General features: G+C 40.6%; 1 protein-coding gene across 1 annotated transcript in view; it reads left to right on the top strand.

Moving 5' to 3' along the window:
- The window catches only part of RB1 (RB transcriptional corepressor 1), a 157051-nt gene that overhangs the window by 44061 nt on the left and 94022 nt on the right, over positions 1–18968 (top strand). Inside the window, exons 3-11 of the mRNA XM_019523811.1 lie at positions 649–764; positions 2846–2980; positions 5615–5653; positions 6285–6352; positions 8276–8386; positions 9323–9471; positions 10357–10434; positions 12784–12893; positions 13911–13991. Of these exons, the coding sequence (XP_019379356.1) occupies positions 649–764; positions 2846–2980; positions 5615–5653; positions 6285–6352; positions 8276–8386; positions 9323–9471; positions 10357–10434; positions 12784–12893; positions 13911–13991 (887 nt within the window). The remainder of the gene's footprint in view (positions 1–648; positions 765–2845; positions 2981–5614; positions 5654–6284; positions 6353–8275; positions 8387–9322; positions 9472–10356; positions 10435–12783; positions 12894–13910; positions 13992–18968) is intronic.

Here is an 18968-nt window from a genome sequence, read left to right as displayed (position 1 = left end):
TCACAAATTCCACCCACAGCATAAGCAGGAAAGCTGAATAATATTATATTACTAGTATATCACTACCATGACAGAAACATGCCTGGCAGCAGATATGGAAAAGAAGAATGACTCCAGACATGTAGCCAGTAAGGCATTGGCCTTCTTCCACTCTTCAGGCACTATACCAGAGCGCCAGGAATTTTCATAGATCCATGCCAGAGGCTGGGCTATGATGCTCACCAGCTCCTTGACTACCCTGGGGTGTAGATTGTCAGGGCTGGCTGACTTGAAGGTATCCAGAGCCTCTCAGGGTGTTCCTTCACGAGGTCAGCATTGATGGAAGGCAGGGGGTCTCCCTCACCCAGACCTCCCTGTCCCGTAGCGGGCATGGGCATCCCATGGGACTGATGAAAGACCAACGCAAAGTACCCATTTTGAAGCTATTTTAAAATTTACAGAGAAAATAAAGCTTGTATTGCAGGAATGCATATTTGAATGGATTTTTCTATGCAAGATAAAAATACTATTTGTAATATGCTTTGAATTGCCAAGTAACTAGAAATCGTAAGCGACTGTTTTTAGCTTTTTGTTTAGGTAGACAGATTTATGTTCCTTCATCTGGTAATTCATAAAGTTAAGTGAAAGTTATCTTTTCTTCTCTTCTAGGAGGCCTACATCAAAAAGAAGGAGGAGATATGGGGAATCTGTATCTTTATTGTAGCAGTTGATCTGGATGAGATAACATTCACTTTTACAGAACTTCTGAAAAGTATAGGTCTAAGGTATGTTTTACTGTGAAAATTGAGGTGCCAGCAATCAAATAATCGGGCAGTGTTTCTACTCTGAGATTACCATGCTTTTTTGTTTTAGTCGGTTTGGACCTACAAATTTATTGTGTAGACTTGAAGTCCGCTGTAGAGGAAGTTTTACCACTTTATTCCAGGGATAAGTTGCACTTTACAACTTCTAGTTCTCCTTTTGTTAATTATGGCAGTATTCATAATTTTGGTCCTGACTCTCTCTCTGGTAGCTGAGGCATTGGTACTAATTTCCTTTGCAGTAAAACAATATGCAGCACTGCAGTATGTTGGTGGATCCTGTACCACTGCTGTGGTTAGGAAAACTTGAGGGAGCTTTTACACAATCTCTTGCTGTAGAGCAAGGGTGTCAGACAGGATCTGACCATAAGTCAGATCCTGCCTGTGGAGCCCTGCCATCTGGCCTCTGGAGCTGCCCTGTGGTTTGAGCAGACCCACAGGGGGCATGGTATGAGTCAGACCAGCCCCAGAAGCAAGATATGGGACGCATTCTGTATACAGCATCCGCCCACATGTATACAGCATCTGCCCCCACCACACCAGGGCTGGACATCTGGGTCCCAGACTGGCTGGAACAGGCGACATCTCTGTTATGGTACAGGAGGAAGGGGTGATCTGTGACCTGATCAAGTCTCCATGTTGAGTCTCCACGTCTGGTATGGGTGACACCACTGTGACCAATCTCCCTAGTTTGCTGGTCTGGTAATCATGATAGGACTGTCTCTCCCTTAGTGGGGACACATTCCTTGGTCCTCATTTCCACCAGCATAGCAGAAAACCTTATGCACTCATCCTCCCTTTGGGCAGCTTGACTGAAGTCAGAAATCCCGAAGCAGAACTGGTCAGTGGGATTTGGAAGAGATGTAGACGTCATAGGATACCAGGTGGGATGAACCTCTGACTTCCCTGTATTACCTTGCCCTACTGACCTCTGAGGATGTTCACCACCAGAAAGTTGGTATCCTCTGCCTCTTGGCCCTTCACTCTTTGCAGAGAAGCTCAACCTTTACAGAAATTTCTGCTCCACTGACAATTGGTATAGAGGCAAGAAGTGAAAAGAGGAAAGAAACCATATTTGTCAACACTTTATTAAATGGGATAAAATATTCAGAAACAAAACTAAGGTGTTTGTGGCATTTTCTGACAAAGGCTGACTTATACTTACTCAGAGTTTATCCAAGCTTGCATATGGTTATAACATTTGAAACCACTTCCAAGTGTAATAGGCTTGGAAACATTTACAAAATGTAGCATTTCAGCCATCAGACATACAGCCCTGGTCATGTCCCACAGCTGGAGTGCTTCACAGTATCTGTGGCTGTATGCAGTGGCATGCTCTCTAGCCAGGGAGTACTGCAGTACACTGCAGTTCTGCTCCCTGGCCCTCTCCAGAGCCCCCATCTCAAGGGGCTGTTTCTGCTCCCTTCAGCAGGTACTATTTTGGAGCACTTTGCCTATTTATAGAGCACTTCAAAGGTATTTGAAATTTTTCAAACGTGACATCTGTCTGCACCCCAAGTGTGTATCTTATGCAGTCACAACTTGTTACAGTTGATGCTAGTTTTGGGAGTACTGTCTTTCAGTCACTGTTCAAGTAAAACTCATACCCCATTCGAAGCTTGTCATCAACTGCGTGGTAGTCATCATGAATGCAATCTGTGGATACTCACTTGGAACAGATACCCTGTGGTAATTGAGGACTTTTAAAATGTATTCTCCACACAGGTTCCATAACCTGCCCTCCCCCCTGCCAGTTAATGTGAAGTCTTGCTCCTGTGGCTTCTTGTATTGAAAAGGAAATGCAGTTAAACTTACTCTGCTCATTTTGCCACTTGTTTGCAGTGTCTTTAATGTATCTGCATCTCATACAGTCCCAGTAGGATGCTGTTAGCCAAAAGAAATGTGATCTTCAGTATTGGGATAGGTTGGTAACAAGAGAATGTAATTCTATAAAACTACTTTTGTAGAATTACAGTTACTTTCTAGACTTTTACCTATTTTTCTTTAAAAAAATAAATGTTCTTTGTCATTCTTCCTCCTTGCAGTGCATGTACATTTTTTCAGTTGTTGAAGCAAATGGATAGTAACATGGATACCATAAGCACTAATGTTGATAGTACTGTGTCACGACTACAGAAGAAATATGAAGTATTACTTGCACTATATCGCAAGTTTGAAAGGTAATGTGCATTTTTCTCCTTTAATTTGAATTGATGCATTCTTTGGTAGTCCATATTTATTTATTTAAATTTCTAAAATACAGATACTTGGAGTGACCATCTTAAATTCTGAATATACTTCCTAGTTTTTACGTATCAGCTAACTGAGCACTTAACACTTATTCAGACATTCATAATTCATATTCACCCCTTAAATATTATGGTGTGTTACTTAAACCCCATTGTGGTTGCTGTTTTTTTTTTTTTTTAATTGCTATGGCAAATGGGTCCATAGCCTGTTGTGCTAGGCCATTCACATCTCTCTTTCTCCAACAACCAAAGAGATATTGTAGGTTTCCTCCATTTAATCTTTTTTTGCTTTTCCTTCCATTTATTTCTCCTTTCCCTTCTATTTTACTATTCCTTCCTCTCCCCTTCAAATTGTATTGCATCCACATTCAAGTTTGAGGAACCTGTAATAGACTTTGTACAAAAATACCACACACAAAACAGCAGTCCAAATATGTGAGGAAAATGTTGAGTTATGAGCATGTCTGTAAAACAAACGAACCCTGGGCTTTAGATTTGGAGAATCTGTCTCCCAGGAGTTGAGAGTACTAATGGAGAATAGTTTGCTATCATCTCGTGTCTGAGGGTGAGCAATTTTGAATGTCTTGCCTGATCATGCATACGGGAGTGTAATATGAGGAGACAGCAGGCTTGCATAACCCAGATCAACTAGGTGAGGACAACACCCCGCCACGAGTGCAGTAGACTAGAGCTTTCTGTGCGTCCGTTAACAAATGATGGAAAAAATAGTGGTACAACTTAAGGGATGATTCAGCACAGTTGATAATTCTTCAAAGATAAGGGTGTGTGTGTGTGTGTGTGTGTGTGTGTGTGTGTGTGTGTGTGTGTGTGTGTGTGTGTGTGTGTGTGTGTGTGTGTGTGTGTGTGTGTGTGTGTGTAATTGGGCAGGAGTGAACTCTCCTTAAAATTTGTGACGTGCTGACGTGCATGTGCTTCATTGCTATTACTTCAGCATCTCTTGTAATGCTTAGTTTCTTGTTTAACTGCATTCAGTGAAGTTTTTTCTGTAAAGCAGCTCTCCATGGGTATGTAAAAGTATTCAGCATGGATGGGAGAGTTTCATAAAGCTTATGGGATTATCAGTTTTGTTTCACAGTCCCAAGGTATTTTACAGCTGTGCAACTTTGCACCATTGTATTTTTGTGTCAGTGCATTCAGAACTGTCAAAGGGCCTAGATATGTCATTCATTAACCCTTCATGTGAGTGATATTGATTATAGTCAGCTGTCACAACCCAGATGCTGAAGTAAAGTGATGTGAAGGTAGAGGTACTAATTAACCGTAAGCATTTTCCATCCTAATACATGCTTTTGAAGATGGTAGCTATGAAGTTCAGACATTATGAAGTGGCTGCCTACAGACTGATTTCCAGCTCCTGTTTGTTCTGTCTTGTACCAGTCATGTTACTGCTTCTGCTAGCATTTCTATATATTCAGAAACTATTCTTTTTTTGGTTGCTTAGCAACAGGCCCTTTTTTTTTCCCTTGTTGCATTGACACTCAGCCATATCAAGGAGCGCAGTATGTTTAGTCTTCTCACTTCCTTAAATAGGCAACAGTGTCAATTCATTCTTTATTCTTGAAATCTAACCCAGTTAATTGTAGTATTTTGGGCTGTAGGGATCTCAGTAATGTTTTTAGAATACTGAATCCCTGAAGTGTCCTGAAAGTCTTAATATATTATTTGTACCTACTATAGCTCTTTATGGACTATATAGCCATCACTCTCTTACTTAAGTCCACATCTTTTAAATATGCATTCTTTCCTAATCTTACCCTTTAATAGTTAGGTGGTATTTGTCCCTACTTTATGGGGTTTTTTGTGTGTTATTTTTTGAGGGACGGGGCAGGGAGGTGTTCACATGGCATTACAAAAGAAGGGACTGTCAAACAAATTACAAAAACTTTAGAACAGTGTAACCAATATAGGGTTCTCAGAAAATGAGTCTAACTTAAATGCTATGATTTTTAAAATCTTGTCATCTTGATTTCTGGACCCTTAGCCTTTAGTTTACCCTTCAGCTACATTTAAAGTTGTCCATTCTTCAACCAGGACTTTTTAACTCCACATGCCTGTGATTCTTTCTTCCTAAAGAAGGAGCATCAGGTACTGAGAGACATGCAGTAAAATGAGGTGGCAATAGTGAAGCGGTGACGGCTTTGAGACTGCTTTAAGATACTGTTTCACATAGTAGCAAATTATGATGCTACAGTCTTTGCTGTATCTTTACAAGCCACTGAGAGAAGTGAATCCTGGGGTTTTGGGGGGAGAAAAACCATCACAATTTATTTACACCTAGTTTAAAATGCTTTATTACATAAATGTAAGCATTCAAACAGTAACAGCTTCTTGTAACTCAACTGTAGTTAAAAGCAGTCGTTGAGTCTGACATTAGTTGTGATTCTCAAAAGGGAGATAAACAATAGTTTCTGTGAATAGTGGACATTTTGAGAGACAGCAAGGGTTTTAGATTAGCTGAACCAAAGGATACTACACAATTTAAAAAAATTTTATATATCTTTTATGAGTCAGTTCAATGTTGTTTTTTGTTTTTTTTTTTTTTAGGATTTGTGGACTTATTTATGTGGCACAGCCTAATAATCAGTAAGCTTGACTTTCTTGATTACATAAAATATAAAACTATACCTAAAAATTAAGATTCAAAATATGTTTTAGTGTTTTATTTGTCTGACTGCTAAGACTGGTAACACCAACAGATCCAGTAAGTATATTATGGTTAATAAATGTGCTTGGTCAGGTGTTTTGTGCTCCCTGAATGACTTCACCTTGATATGGAGGGAACAAACATTTGAAGGATAGACTTTATGATTGTAGCATCACATAAAGAATGAGAAGATGCTGGCACAACTCCCAAAGCGAGCTATTCAATAAATACTGTAACTGGTGAATAGAGCCTGAGTCAGAAATGTGAGTGAGAGAGTTGCTTGAACAATTGAATACATTGCTGCATTCACTTTCTTTGTATAATGTAAGTAACACGTATACTTCTTTGAAAAGGAAAAAAAAAAAGTATCTAATCTTTCCATTTCAAAATTTGCTGTGTTAATTTCATGAGGAATGCATTGAGATTATCAATATACTTTTTAAAATATCTAATGCTTGTTGCCCTAAATGAATACATTCATGGACCTGAGTAAACTCTGTGGACTAGGTTCAAAATTGAAGAACTGTTATGTGAAATGTTCACTACCTCGTTTCTGTGGTTGATTTACAGAATTTCTGATGAACTCAATTCCATGTTAGTTCAAAAGATTTCTTGGATCACTTTTTTGTTGGCTAAAGGTAAGTTGTGATTATTATCGTATTGTTTTCATGGTTTCATTGGAGAAAATTTATGGATTTCAGTTTTATATCTCCAATATGAGAAACATCCTGGTTACAGATATCATAATGAGATCCCATAATCTTCTATGATTCCATAGTCTTGTAGAAATTTGCTGACTCTTCTGTAATTTTGGTGAACTTTGTCTGGCATTGGGGACTGCAAAATGTTGTAGTACTCAGGATATTTTTTGTCATCTAGAAAGCTCCTGTTCTGTAATTTGGTCCTATCTTCTTGGTAGGAAGTTGGCAAGAACTTGGCAGCATTTATATTTCAAATAGGCCTGGAAGGTTCCCTTTAGCAATGGTTAGGGCTCATGTTAAGGATAAGTGACAAAAGCCATATTGTTATAATTGTATGGTCTTATAAGGCTTCACTAGAACAGAAGTGCTCAACCTCTGTCCTGTGGCACTGTCATCCAACCTGTGGAGCTTCCCATGGGTCATAAATTCAGCAGTGGAAGCAGATGGGACCAGGTGGGGGTAGTCTGAGCTGCAAGGCCTAATCCTGGGGGGGGGGGGGGAGAAGTCCTGGCACATGGGGCAGGGTGGTGTTGTGCTCCATGGTCTAATCTGGCCCACCGATGGCTTGATCCAGCCCACAGACTGACTGTGCCCCTGGTCTGTGGGGTAAAAGGTTGAGCACCACTGATCTGGTAAGGAATTCATCAAAAAATCTGCTAGCACTAGTCCAGCTTGCATCAGTAAGAGACCAAATGGAGACAGTGCTCTTGTGTCTTCTGGTATGCTTACAGATGTATCAATTGAGCCTACTTAGGAGCAGCTGAACCAGTGAAAATTCTTTGTTAAAATTCTCTAGCATAAAAATACATGAAATTTGATGGGTTCTTTAGCTTTACCCCTTTATTGAATTAAAGCAATGAGAAGGAGCTAGTACTCTTCCAGCATATGCCTTCATAGATATTTAGGCCAGGTTTTGGCAGCTTGCAGCTGTGGAGCTACTGGAGCTGGTCGGCTCTACCTCCTAGCTGTGGTCTGACATGGGCAGGTAGTTTTGGCAATGCATCTGCAGTAAGGAACTTTTCTTGCACTTGTGCTGGGGCCAGACAGCTGGGAACACAGCATTGTCACTTCCCCTTGCTCCCTGGATGCGGCATGTGTGCAGTTTTCAGCCTGTAGGGCGCTGCACCAGGGCTCACACTGCTACAAACAGCATCTGTACTGCTGCCACTTCCCCTCACACCTTGGCTGCAGTATGGAAGCAGCTTCCAGCTGGTGGTGAGCTGCTCTGGGGCTGGGCAGGTTGCAGCTGGCTGTGCAGCAGTCACGGGGAAGAAGGGGAACAGGTAGAAGCTACAGCAGCACCACAATCTGCAGATACCTGGTCCCAGTGCAGCTCCCCACCAGCTGGAAGCTGCATCTCTGCCATAGCTGAATGGTGGGAAGGGGCTGAAAAATGTGGCAGTCCTGTTGCAGCTTTCAGTGTTCAGAGGCTAGGAAGTCCTGACTTTGAGGCTGCATCCCTATCTACCACTTTCAGTACATACTGAAGGACTTTTTCTCCAAGAATATTCAATCCCCTCTTAAATTAGGTTAAGTTGTCATGCTTCACACCATTTTGTGGCAATGAGTTCCATAAGTTAATTGCTGGAGGTGCCCCCATTGCTGTATTTGGACCTGCGGGGAGTCCCACAGGTTGGATGACAGTGTGCATGCTGGATCACTCTGGTGCTTGGGGCCTAGTGGTGGCCCAAAGATTGAGCCCTACTGGTTTAAATGCATCAAACTTCAAAGATGTTCATGATCTAGGTTCTAGGTGATGTTTTTTAGAATCCAGTCATAGGGGTTTTTAAATTAAGTATTTAAGTCCTTCTGTCTATTTAAAACTCCCAGCATTGGCTCAAAGCTTTTTACATTTTTCAGGAAAAGTGTTACAGATGGAAGATGACCTGGTGATCTCTTTCCAGTTATTGCTGTGTGTTCTCGATTATTTTATCAAACTTGCACCACCAGCATTGCTCAAGGAACCATACAGTAAGGGTTTTAATCTTGTGTTCATAACCTTGACTCATTTCTGAGCTTTAACATAAGTTCCTGGTAGGGCTTAAATAGTATCCACAATGAACATAGTAAATATTTTTAAGTATGTTAGGATAGAATAGTTATATTTAAATTTTGATTAGATTAATTGATGGAGCAGTTTGTGACCAAAGTCTTTAAGTACTCGTTTATCCCTATTCCTGTTTTCTTGTCACCAGGGGCATATCTTAATAAGCGGGGAGCATTGAACAGGCACTCGCACAGTTTGAGGGGGCCTAGTCCTGCACAGGAATTTCTGGGGTATGCAGAACCAGTCCCCTCAAGCTCTGGGATATCGTGTTGTTTGTTGTCCAGCAGCATCAGTGGGTGATACGTTTCAACCACTGAGTTGGATCAGTTGTGCTGGGACACATCCCAGCATAGGCGATCCACTTCATTTGATGACATCTGTTTCTACTCCAACTGCAGTACCGTTCCATTCCAGTCAAGTCCTGAAAAACTGTTAATGGATTAATGTTTGTAACATGCCTTCATGTTAGCCTTAAGATTAGAGTCACTAAAAGCTTTAAGGATGAGGAAGATACACCCATCTTTTTCTGTTACCAGTTTTTCAAGGATTCAGGCAAGGCAGAATTTCAGCTGAGGCCCTTGAGTGCAGCTTACATGGCTTTAGAGGTGAAATAAAATTTAGGATAAGTTGTTCAAAGATTTATTTAGGCTTGTATCATATTAATGGGGATTCTGTATGATGTAGCACCCTTTTATGACAGAAGTGGGTTTTTTATTATTGTTATTCTGCGAGGTGAAATTTTTAGGTACTCTTCTTTAAAAGGTTTTTAAAATGCACCATAGTTCAGTGTACTTTCTTTCAGTTCGCATTGTTAAAAAAATCTGCTTTTAATTCTTTGGTAATTCTAACTGTCCTTACAGAATCTGCTGTGAATACAGTATCTATTAATGGCTCAACTCGAACTCCAAGGCGAGGTCAGAACAGGAGCACGCGTACATCAAAGCAAACTGAGACAGACACAAAAGTTATTGAAGTCCTTTGTAAGGAACACGATTGTAATTTAGATGAGGTAACACTTTTGCTTTTTAAAGGGTACAGTCTTAGATCTTGTTATAACATGTGTATTGCCTGTAACCTAGTTGCATTCCCCTGCTCACCCCCATCCCTCTATTGTTAGTCCCTCGCTCGGGTGCTCTGTATTTCCATATCAGCTTTGTCATCTTTTTTCTGGATTCCCGATCCTAAACAGCTTCTAATATTATATTCAATATCAGCTAAAAGTAGCTTAAACAGAAGTTAGAGGTACTTTTAAATTAGAGGTGATCATCATCTATTTAAATTTTACTGCTGGAGGTGGTGTGCCATTCCCAATCTTCTTTATTTATTCAACACCTTCTTCTTTTGTGATATTACAGTAGTGGCCTTTGAGGTATATGCTGATCAAAGCATGTAAGAAAGAGGTGATTATGAATATCTCCACAGTCTGTTTTGAGCGGAAGCCTTGGTGGTAAGGCTTGTAAGGGTGCCATTATTTCTTTCATAGTTCAGAAAGCTCTATATACCTGCACATATAATTTAGTAATTAAAAAATTTTAGTGGTCGAGACAAGTTCAGACATTTTTCTCTAAAATAAACAGTTAAGTAGTAGTTCTGGTGCAAGCTGTTTCCACCACTCCCAGAAGTGTGTTGCAGACTGAATCAGGAATCCACCCCACATGGAAATGTGCAGTAGAATCTGTCAATCCAGGATTGGTTTTCAGCCACCTTTGGACTGACAGATGCAAAAGTCATGAAAGACAGTCATCCTCAACAGCGAGGGATTGCTGCTGCTGCTGATGTCCTGGTAACTTAAGAATGACTCCTCACTGTCAGCCCTGCTTTAATATGTTTAACAGCAGTGTCTGTTTTGGTATCATTGTACATTAGTAATATTATACCTCTCTACTTTTTCTAGGTCAAAAATGTGTATTTCACAAGCTTCATTCCATTCTTGAATTCTGTTGGTATTGTAGCTTCAAATGGACTCCCAGAGGTAATTTAGAGTAATTTAAGACCGTTAAACAAATACTCTGCACTTCTGAAAACCTAAAACATTTAGCTTGAACATCCTTTATGTGCCAAAATTCTAGTGTCATCTTTAGTAGATATCTAACAAAACAGGCTCTTTAAAAGAAAATGGGATTTCCAAGACACTTGATAGATTTTCCTCCCCCCTCCTCTTCCTGTTCCCCCTGCTTCTTAACATCATGGGTTTTCTTAACACGATGTCTTAACATACTCTCTTAAATCATAGAACAATTGTCGTGAGGCAGCTTTTGAATTTACAACATGCCTTTTTTTAGGTGAGTTCTCTTTTTTGGATAGTTTAGGAGTAGTAAGTCTTTCAAATGTGCAGGAGTTTAGAATAGAGGAGACTTGACTTGTCCTCCAGCCCTGTGATTCTATGGTATTTATTTTTCTGAATAAAATGTTATATAAACTTCCCAGGAATTGCATTCATTACTCTTGTGAAAACAAAATATAGTCAAGGTTAAACGAAGATGTGCACCTCTCATTGCAGTGAGGTATGAATTACTGCAAATGAAAAAGTCACAAAATCAAGTGTTCCACCTGTAAAATAAGAAAATAAATGCCTTCTCAAGTTAAATTTAACCAAATGTAGGAATTTCAGCTTTTTTGCTGTAGTAAAAATATCCTAAAGATTTAGATGGTGTTTTACAGGCAATAAAGATATAGCCTGTTGTATCCTTGCAGAGCTCTTTTCGCTTTGGACCTTTGTAAGGATGCTGCAGTATACTTGCCTGCAGTCACTTGGAGGATTGGACCTAAAGAAGTAACCTTTTCTGAAATATAAAATGTATTAGCTTGTCATCTTGAAAATCAGATTAAGATGACTTTGGCGAATCAATACAAAATTAAGCGTACTATTTTGAGTCCATGTTAAAGCTGGTAACTTGGAAAAAGTTGATATCTACTGAAGCAAAGTGGACCTAAATCTGTGTTTAAAATGCATAAAGGTTTCCAGTATTAAAGTAATTGTGAATTTTTTATTTAGGCATTTAACATGGCCGAAAGAAATTCCCCAAATACAAGTCCTGTCACAGGCAGTTGTTGTTGTTGTTGTTGTCCTGCATGTTAAATCAGCTACAGTCTTGATGATCTTTAACAATTGGTCCCAAACCATGAAAAATCAACCTTTTCAGCTCCCTTGGTTAGAGACAAAGTAAGCAGAATACATAGTTCCTAACTGTGAGATCAGTAAGGCCTCCCTACCAGTACAACACAGTTTAACCACTGCTGGTCCTACATAAACCTCACATAGAAACCTACATCAAAACCACCACCTGAGAATTGTTGTCTCCTGAACTCTTGTGGGTGGGAATTGAAGGCCCAGGGCCCTAGCGTTCTTTCCCTTGAAATAAGTAATTCAGGAGATATCCCAGAACAATACAACTATAAACAATTATAGGCTGTGGTCAAATGTAGTCTATGTTTAAAAAAAAAAAAAAAAAATCTTTTGTTACATCTGAACTATGTTCAGCCTTTAGTTATGGTCAGCACAACAGGATCTAGCAGCATGGATCATTTTGTTTTACTTTATGGAACTGAACTTTTTTCATTTAACATTTGTTTTAATTTTCTTTTTAAAATGAAGAAAAACTTCCTGTACTTTTAAATTGCATTTATATTGTCCACTTTGCTGCATTTGACATTCATTGTTTATGCTGTATGTGGGAGTTACCGGTAAACTGAAACAATTATTGCTGCTGTTTTCAATTGAAGACCTGTGGGCTAAAACAGCAGCAACAGCGTAGTTTGTAAGGGCTGTTCCTTTTGTAGTGGAAGAATTCCTCTAAAAAAACCCAAACAAATACAAACTGTGAGTTTCTGGAAACTTGTGCAAAAGGTCACATTTTGAACAAATTACAAACATGTATGGAAAGAAAGTTATGTAATAGAACTCAGATTTTTTTTCATTATTTTGAGTAAACCTGTTAAGAGATGGCATCATAGCTCCACTCAGGACAGGAACAAATAATAATTGTGGCTCCAGGACACCTGTACAGTTTTCTGATTCTGGCATTGGCTGGAGCTATTTTAACCTTGGCTGCAATTTAGAGTAATCTGTCTGTTACGCTATCGGGGGATTACGAGAGTACTGCAGCACTCAGGCACACTTCCTGCTACAAAAGGTATAAAAGAGGGTATTTTGGGCAACAGGATGTATTGCTCGTGGAAGACAGGTGTTTGTGATCCTAGAGTAGTTTGTTAGGAATATTATAAATTATGTTATAATGCAGAAACAAATCTTTCTCACCTACAACAGGATCACAGTAGTGTTCATTTATCCAGTAATAAAGCTTTTCAGTATCTTTTTGAGGTTGAGACTCTCTCAAGGCAATATGAAGAGGTTTACCTGAAAAACAAAGACATAGATGCGAGATTATTTCTGGACCATGATGAAACTCTACAGCCTGATCGCATAGACGGGTAAAATTTTTTATGAATTTCTATTCTTTTTTTTGTTTTAATTTCCATATTACAGCAGAAAAAATGAAACCTCTCTTGAGCTCTCTTTTTTCCCTTCCAGATGGGAAAAATAAGGTCCTTCTGGTCTGAAAATCCTTATGCTTTTAAACATCACCTTTTAAGATATGTTAATGTACTTTTAAACGTTACTGTCTTACTCTTTGAGTGCCAAGTGGAATTTAAAAGCGAGTTAACACATACTAGCTAACAATCCCATTCATTGTATTAGTTCAGGGGTGTCAAAGCTTGTGGAGCTATATCATCTGGCCTCTGGTACTGCCTGTGGGTTTCAGTTGACCCATATGCAGCATGAGGTGCATACTGGATAGCTCTGCATGTAGTGCCTGCTCCAAGATCATGCTGCATGTGTTGCCCACTCCAGCCACTTGGGAATTGTCCATCCACTTCATCCCAGATCTAGTGCAAGTCCCAGAACAGGTGCCACAATAAGTGTGGTGCATGTTCTGGTTGCTCCAGGATGCACACTGGATCCAGCATGGAACATACACCGAATATAGGTGCCACATGCATTGTGATCTTATGCTGGCCCCTCTGGGATGCTTGTGGTATGTAATGCCAACTCTGGGACATGCTAGATCTGACATGTGAAGCCAGTTTATGGGCCCCGTCTGGTCCAGGTACATATAGACACTTGGATTTAAAGCAAAAATTAAGAAATTGAGGTAAGAGAATTTTTAGTGCACTCAAAATTTAAAATGATTTTCTTTGGCCTTGTCTGGGCTAGAAAAATGTAGTAGTGGACTAAAAATGGACTAAAAGTCAATAGAGTAAAGCTAGGACAAACTCTTAATATAGCTGCACATGAAGAATATTAATGAGAGCTGCTGGATACTGAACATATATGAAAATCTGTCCCATGGCTTTTTTTCTGCTGCTTTAATATGTCTATTTAGAAAATGTGGATTTGCTATATTGAAACTCCAATACTTCATTGTGTTTTATTTTCCCTGTCTGTAGATGCTTACAGTTGGAGAGAACACCAAGGAAAAGTAACCCAGATGAAGAATTCAATCTCATACTTCCGCAGACTCCAGTTCGGTATGAAGCATTCAGAAATATGTATTTTATCTTAATTTTTTCAAAAATATTCAGCTCCAAAAGGTAGGTAGTATTGTTTTAGAGTAGTATTAGTTAGCTGTGCTAGATGCATTTTTATAGACTAACTGGATGCATCTCTGTTTCAGTTAGCTGATGAGGTCGATCTCAACTATGCCTTTGGTTTTAAAGTAATACCACTTGTAAAACCAAAGGTCCTAATCTGGGTGACAGTGGGTGCATCTACACAAGATGCTTTACTGTGCATAAGACTAATTTGATGTGCAGTTAAGCATAACTGTCTACACATATGCAGCAATTACCATGCAGCAGATTAGTCTAATGCCTATGTTCTAGTACCTGTAAATACAGGTACTAGAAATTGGAACATTAAAGTAATGCAGCAAAGCGCACTGGTTGATGCTGACCAGGAGCAAATTGCTCCCAGTCAGCCTAGGCAGCAGAAGCCCACAGAGGGCAGGGAGACCTGCCTTGGCTTAGCAGGATGCTGCCTCCCAGCCACATGGAAATTGGCCCCTGTTCTCTATGTGGCTGGGAAGCAGCTTTCCAGCAGCTGAGACAGCTCTCCCCTACCTTGGGGAGATCAGGGCTAATCTCTGTATTCCCTGCCAGCCCAAGGCTAGTACCTGGAGGAGCCAGGAGCTCCCCCTGGCTGCTGCAGGGGAGCAGGGCAGGAGCAGCTCCTGTGGGGAGAAAATTTGCTCCCAATGGGCGCATGTTAAGTTGTGTGGGGTCCCAGTTTAATGCACCTGAATTTTCTGTGCAGAAAATTCAGGTGCATTAATTGCACATATAGATGCACCCAGTATGTAGACAGCATTCAGCATACTTCTGATGTGTGAAAACCAACAACTTCCCATGTAAATGAGCTGCTTGTTACTTTTATGTATATAAAGAGTACTGTAACTAGGATTCATATTTTTTTTTTTTTTGCCTTCTGTAGGACAAGCTCCTCGCATGCACCTTGAACTTCTCTATGTACCTTCATGCCCTTACATGCTCCCTGTGTGCTATTACCCCATGTCTTACCATCTCAGAAGCCCCCAACAATTCCCTCACCCTCTTCATGCTCGGGGTGCTATGTATTTCACCAGTCACTTTAACCTCAGTGTTTCCCATTTTACTCTGGGGCAGTAGCTGTTTCACTTATTCCTACTTTCTGTCTGGCCAGGGGTTCTGCATGCCCCATTCTCCTTTCATACTAGAGCATTTCTGTGTTTTTGTTTTTGTTTTTTTTTTTCTTCCTCCTTGTACCTGGTTGGCTTCGTGCAGCTGTTCCCTGGCCTCCTTGGAGCGTGCGCCAGGGGTCAGCCACAGAGGCTGCTCCAGTAATCTTAATGCCAGGTCATGTTCTCCCCGAGGGGAACCCTGCCACGACTTGGATCTCCCATTCAGGGGTGGGGCTCCTTCTGGTTGCTCCTCACAGATCAGGCATCACTCTGAGTGAGTATTCTTGGGGCTCTGCCTCCCCTACACCCCAACCATGCGCCAGCCTCTCGGGACAGCCAACCGATGGTCAGCCAGCCTGCCCTCCAGTGTTGCCTCCTGGGTCCTCCCTGTCTACCAGGCTCCAGGTGTTCTTGCTCCACCTAGATGCCTTCAGGCGTAGGACGGTCACTGATGGTGCGCCGCCGTCCTTGATGCTGCCCTGGCTTGCTTGATCTTATGAACGTTGCTCTTGGCCCTTCTTGTCCTAGGGCTCAGGGAAAATTAAAGAAAAGGGAACAACTAACTGAAACGAAGAAGAAAAAGAAGAGGAAAGGCTCAACCCGCCCCACTCATGACTCTGGCATCGATGGACCACAGGTCCACAGGCACGGTCCTTCCCGGACCATCTCGTCACCATCCAGGGTCGCATTTCTTTAATCATCTTTGGACCCTGCCCGTGGGTTCCTCCTCAGCTTCTCTCTCCCTGGCCTCTGCCAGGTCTCTGCCGGGCTTGCCCAGCTCAGGGGACGACTCTGCAGCCAGTTCCCTGCACTGTCCCCGCAGCTGTTCCCCCGCCGCTGGCTTCTATTTCTGCCATGTGGCGTTTTCCTGTGACGTCATCTTCTCACGCCATTCCCAGCCACAGATAAAAGCGGATGATGAATTGCATGGGCGTCCTGTCTTGGTGCGGCTTGTCAGGCCTGCCTGTTTCTGGAATGGATAAGTAAGCCCTGTTTTCAAGACTTTTTCCTTTTCTGTGTTCGCGGGTTGTTTCTGCCCTGGTCCCCGCCACGGGAGGGGTTTCCCGTTCTTTTCCTTTTGTTCCCTTGGGATACCCCTCCACACTCCCTTCCTAACAATTGTTTTCTTTTTATTTGGGAGCTGAGTCATTTAGGATGTTAACATATTCAGCTCTTTTAAGGAGGAACAGAGATGATAGAAGTGTATCATTAACTAGAATGTATTAATAGGTGGCACCAACAGATACTTTAATTTGAAGACGGAGAAATGCTTTTCACCAGAATTGGGAGCATTTTGTCCAGTGATGTCCAGAACATTCCTGGACATTTTAGAATTGATTGGATGCATCTTTTAAGTTTTGCACAGGCACAAAATTTGAGTGAGGGTCCTCATAAGTTTTGTCAATAAAATGCTTTCTTCTGTGCTTGCTGTGCAAAGATTTTTTTTTGACTTTACAATAGCAAAAACTCTAGTACCTTCATTTGTCATTTCTGTTTTCCCATACTGGGAAAGTATGACAAAATTGTACAAACTCTGTGAAAGCTAAAACATAAGAACAATGGAAAAAACATAACTATGAACCCTCTAGGCTTCCATATCCACAAAAAAATTTATCAGCTGGATTCTAATAGCAGATGTTAGAGGGTTTCTAACCACTGTATTAGAGCAGTGTGGATTTGGACCAGCTTCCAGTAGTAGTGGAGAGAGAGGGTACCTATACACAAGCAGTGAGGCTGCTCCAATGCATTGTAATTACAGTGCATTGGAGCAGAATCAATTAACTGAGTCTGAGTCTGCTCCAGCGTTTCATGTATTGGCATTGCCACGCTTCAAAATGGCAGTGGGGGGGGTGCTTTATTTAAAGCTTGTTGAACGAGCTTTTGATGAAGCACCCCTACTGCTGTCTTGAACTGCAGGGACGCTGACACACAAGATGCTCTGGGCACTTTAATTTCAGCAGTTTTTGGAGCCATTCTAATTAAGCCTCCCCCGCCTGCCCCCTCCTAGCATGTGTATAAACATCCAAACAGACTAACATTTCTTAGGTGGAGTTTGTTTAGCTCTTGAAAAAGATTGTATGGCATGACTGCCAGGGACTTCCAGTTCTGTGTTCTGAATTTTTTTTATTACTGGTGTTTATTTTCTAGCTTGAAAAAATTTCTGTCCTCGGGTCTTAATTTGCAGTGCCGGGGGTTGGATTACTAGGGAAGCAATCAATGAATTGTAGGATGTCATTTTTATACCTGCTTTTCAGATTACAATAGCATTTAAAAGCACAATGCCTGTATAAAGTGATACATTTTCCATGCATGATACTCAAATCTTTTACCCTCAGAAGCTAATATAAAATGGGCAGGAGTAGCAGTCTACATTTTCATGTTGTCCTACCAAATTTAAACTTCAGCACTTGAGAGAGAGAGAGTGCAGTTCTGGGGACTAAAATGGATAGGCAGAATCTGAACCACCAGTCTTTGCCCTCCCTTTTTAGACTACCAGCAGGGATGCCGGTTGAGGCTGTCAAACCTGAATAACTTTTCCACTGGAAACTGAACTGGCACTAGCAACTCATTTTGCACAAACCACCAAAATGCCACTAGGTGGCAGTAAACAAATAGTAACCTAGGCTGAAAGACTGTACATGATTTAAGCCTACCTAGTGCTGTTTACAGTTTACGTCTTTTCACAGCATTTCATTGAGTGAGCCTGGGCTCACAAAAGTTTGTTATATATACACTATATATAAAAGTCTGTTGAATACGTAACTCTTCCCTGTGTGTGTGTGTGCATGTGTAAAATCTGAGTTAGTTTATAAGGTACAAATCTACCCTGCCTTATTCTGAAAACGCCATATTTAATTCTTAATTTGGTATAGATTCCCTCATTTGGCAATGCAGTGTGGTCCTGACCCAAAGTACATAGAAGAACATGGAAGCCCCTCCAATGACTTGAGGGAGATTTGGGGTCATGCCCTTTGACTAGTGGTTTGCAAAATTGATTCTGTACAAGACACCTGGGTTTTGAGGCCTGTTCTCATTCCTTTACAAAAGTCTTCTTCGAAATCCTGTTACCAGAAGTTTAAAAAAAAGGCAACGTCAGACCAATTCTTTTTCATTTCCTGTTTCACAGTGAACAGGAAACAACAGTGAAGCTATAGACTTCTAGGACCTCGATCTATGCCTGGCAAACTTAGAAAAGCATTTACAAGTGTGTGGCTGGGGTGCTGCGGGCCGGAAGAGCGGAGGAGAACGGGACAATTCAGTTAACTTTTAGATTTCACTTCATGAATAGTCACCTTACATTGCTAGTTTATATAACTCATGTAAGTAAAGAACAAATCTTAGTGTTAGTAACTAACATTTCTTGAACATGTATATAGTTTAACAGCTGTAAAAAATTAGATGCATGTTCTTAGATCGTAATTTATTTGATCTTTCTGATGCATCATAAATCAGAAGATTGTCCATATTCAAATGTCTGCTTAAACTAGTCTAAGTTAACAGGCTTGCATCACGCCACTTTTACTGCATGATCTTTTTTCCCCCCACAGAACACCCATCATAACTGTTTAGTTGTGGTAACAGTGATGTTACTATGTTTTAATATATTTAAGAAAAGATAAAATGATGTTATTTCAGAACTCTGTCACTTCTGAAAAATATAATGTGAAAGTACAACCTGCCAAAATTGTTAAACTGCTTTTCGTATCTTGGATAAACTGACGAGTCAATACATTGTCCCACCTTAAAAAAAAAAAAAAAAAAAAAAAAAAAAAAAAAAAAAAAAAAAAAA

The sequence above is a fragment of the Gavialis gangeticus genome, unplaced genomic scaffold (assembly GCF_001723915.1).
Source record: "Gavialis gangeticus isolate Ggan-Ray unplaced genomic scaffold, GavGan_comp1, whole genome shotgun sequence".
Lineage (NCBI taxonomy): Eukaryota > Metazoa > Chordata > Crocodylia > Gavialidae > Gavialis > Gavialis gangeticus.
Note: the sequence above shows the minus strand (reverse complement) of the source record. Positions and strands in the feature narration are given on the sequence as shown.